Below are 2,641 nucleotides of genomic sequence, written 5' to 3'. Positions count from 1 at the left end.
TTTTAAGTTCTTCTTTTTTTTAGTTTCTTTTTTAGAAAACATCAAAATATAAATATAATTTATATAATAATAAATTAACTATAATTATTACAAAATCTTAAAAATCATTTTGAAGTTGATTTTTCTATGAAAATCATTTCTTTTATACTCCTCTTCGTCTCTTTGTGTTGTGCTGAAACACTAAAACAACAAAAGAAATTGGAAATTACAAAACCTGAATTAGAACGATTTAAAAAATTAGTTTCAAAACGAATAGATAAACAACTCTCAACAAATCCCACTGAATTAATTCATACACATCATTTAGAACATCTTAAACTTCACTTAACATTCTACAAGAAAGAATTAGAGAAATTAGTACATTCCAAAGACCAAATTGATAAGAAAAGAATCCCAAGATTAGCAGGAAAAATTAGAAAGATTGAAATTGAATTAGCTAACGAACAAAAACGAATTAATTCAAATGCAAAGAAAATGGCAAAAGAAATAAGTAAAAGTATTAGTAAATATAGAAAAATGTATGTCGATGAAGCCCTTCAAAGAGCACAAGGAAATAAAGCTGCAACAAACATTATAAAGGCAAAAGAAACATTTCGTGAAGAAATTGACAAGATTAATCTTGATCTTGTCAAACAAAAAGCAGCACGTCATCCCCCAATCAATCACCATGTTACTAAGAAGAAATTAGAACAACTAAAGTTAAAAACAAAAATCTTAATGAATCGAACTATCCAAAAGATTGCAGAACAAAATGGACTGAAACAAGAAGTTAAAAAAGCAAATGTCAAAAAGACATTATTAAAGAAAGAATTATTTGAAGTAGAAAATGAACAAAGAAAGAAATTAATAGATTTAGTTGGAAGTTGGAGAGAAAAACTATTAGATGTTGAACTTCAAATAAGAAAACATCACGAACGATTAAGGTTTACTGGAATTTCTGCAGCAGAACAAAAACATATTCAAATACAATTAAAAGAATTGGAAGAAAGAAAAAAAGTCATTAAAGAACATGTCAAAGAAGCAGAAAATAGTATTGTTATTGAGCTAAGAAAATTAATCAGAAAATCTATTGAAAGAATCACTGTTGTTGGTGAAACAATGGTTATTCTTTCAGAAAGAAGTGCAATTCAAAGAAATAATGGCATGATGAATGGTGTTAGAATTCAAGCAAAGAGTATAACTGGCAATGATAACATGTGGAAAAAGGTTAATGGGAAAGAAATTATTGGACCAATGAATAGTAGTCAAGAACAAGAAAGTCGACTTGAAGAAAATAAGTTTAGACGAGTTGTTGTTGAAGAAAGTAAAGCCATTGAAGAAGAATTAAAACGACATCTCCAAAGAAGAGAATGGTTGAAAGTTGCAGTTCAAAAAGGAAGAAATGTTGTTGGGGAATTAGACATTGCTAATAATGATGTTAGAATGTTAGAAATGGGAATAGAGGAGATTCGTAGATATGTTCAAGAGACATTAGTTCGAGCACACAGTGGTTGGGCAATTAAGATTGCAGAAGGAATTTTAAAACGAAAGAATGCATTTGAACGACTAAGAAAATATTGTGAAAGAATGGGTAAGAAAGGAGAACAATGGGAAGCTGAATTCCATTGGAAAGCTCAAGCAGAGATAGGTAAAGGCATTAATGGAATCAAACAATTAAATCTTGAGTTATTAAAATATGCATTAAAAGAATTAGATATTGCAGCAAAACAACTTGGAGAAGGTGTTCAAATGAATGATCCATTAATTGAAGATTTAAGAATTAATTACGATGAATGGAGAAGAGTTGTTAAACGAAGTATAGATAGATTATATCAAATAGAAAGGATTAATACTCATTTTGAAAAGAATAAAGGAAAAGGGAAATTATGTGAGAGATGTTTTGCTTTAGCTAAAACAATAAGAAGTGCTGTATTTGAAAAAAAGAAACAAAATATCATTTTTGATTTGCTCAAAAAGAAATGTGATGAATTTGAGACAATTGGAGCAACTGGACGTTGTAATGAAGTTGCGATGAAGTTAATGACATTATATGACACTCAATCACTTGACTTTATCACATCAACAAGCCATGAAATGTGTCAAAAAGTCAAAATGTGTTAATTTAAAGATTGTTTTGATTCTTGAATATCGTTATTTATAACACAATTTATAAATAATAGAGAGAATAATAAAAAGAACTATAAAAATACCATAACCCTGAAACAACATAAAAACATAAAAGAAATTAATGGTGAGAAAGCTTAAATATCATGAGTCAAAATTATTGAAAAAAGTTGATTTTGTTGATTGGCGTCGTGATAAAGGAATTAGAAAAGCAGGAATTATGGCTCGATTTCACATTCATGATGAAAGTGAATTTGAAGCTTATGAAAAAGCAGTATTAAATTTAAGAAAACTTAGTTTTTTGTTACAAAAATTACCTAAAGATGATGCATTTCGTATGGTATTAACAAAAAGAATTTGTGACAGGTTGTTTGTTTGATAATTCAAAATATCCTTCATAAGTACCACAATAATAATTAATGTTAGATATGATTTAGGGGTTATTATATTACCCGAAAAGGGATTACATATGATTGACGTTATTCATGCCTCTGACTTTTGTAGAAGAAGATTAGCCATTGTTGTAAAGGCAAAAAAA

The 2,641-nt window shown here is 28.4% G+C and overlaps 2 protein-coding genes across 2 annotated transcripts; both read left to right on the top strand.

The window, feature by feature from the left end:
* Nucleotides 1-126: 126 nt before the first annotated feature.
* ENU1_002120 (hypothetical protein) lies at nt 127-2,100 on the top strand (the record flags this gene model as incomplete). Its single annotated transcript, XM_008856456.1, has 1 exon — nt 127-2,100. One exon carries the CDS (start codon nt 127-129, stop codon nt 2,098-2,100), a length of 1,974 nt encoding a protein of 657 aa, XP_008854678.1.
* Nucleotides 2,101-2,227: 127 nt separating this feature from the next.
* On the top strand, nt 2,228-2,482 carry ENU1_002110 (U3 small nucleolar ribonucleoprotein subunit, putative; the record flags this gene model as incomplete). The annotated part of the gene is made up of 1 exon (XM_008856455.1): nt 2,228-2,482. The coding sequence occupies one exon, from the start codon at nt 2,228-2,230 to the stop codon at nt 2,480-2,482; it is 255 nt and encodes an 84-aa protein (XP_008854677.1).
* Nucleotides 2,483-2,641: the final 159 nt, after the last annotated feature.

Source organism: Entamoeba nuttalli, assembly GCF_000257125.1.
Source record: "Entamoeba nuttalli P19 unplaced genomic scaffold asmbl_1913, whole genome shotgun sequence".
In the NCBI taxonomy this organism is placed as follows: Eukaryota; Evosea; order Mastigamoebida; family Endamoebidae; genus Entamoeba; species Entamoeba nuttalli.
The sequence above is the reverse complement of the archived record's forward strand: the minus strand, read 5'-3'. Positions and strand labels throughout refer to the sequence as shown.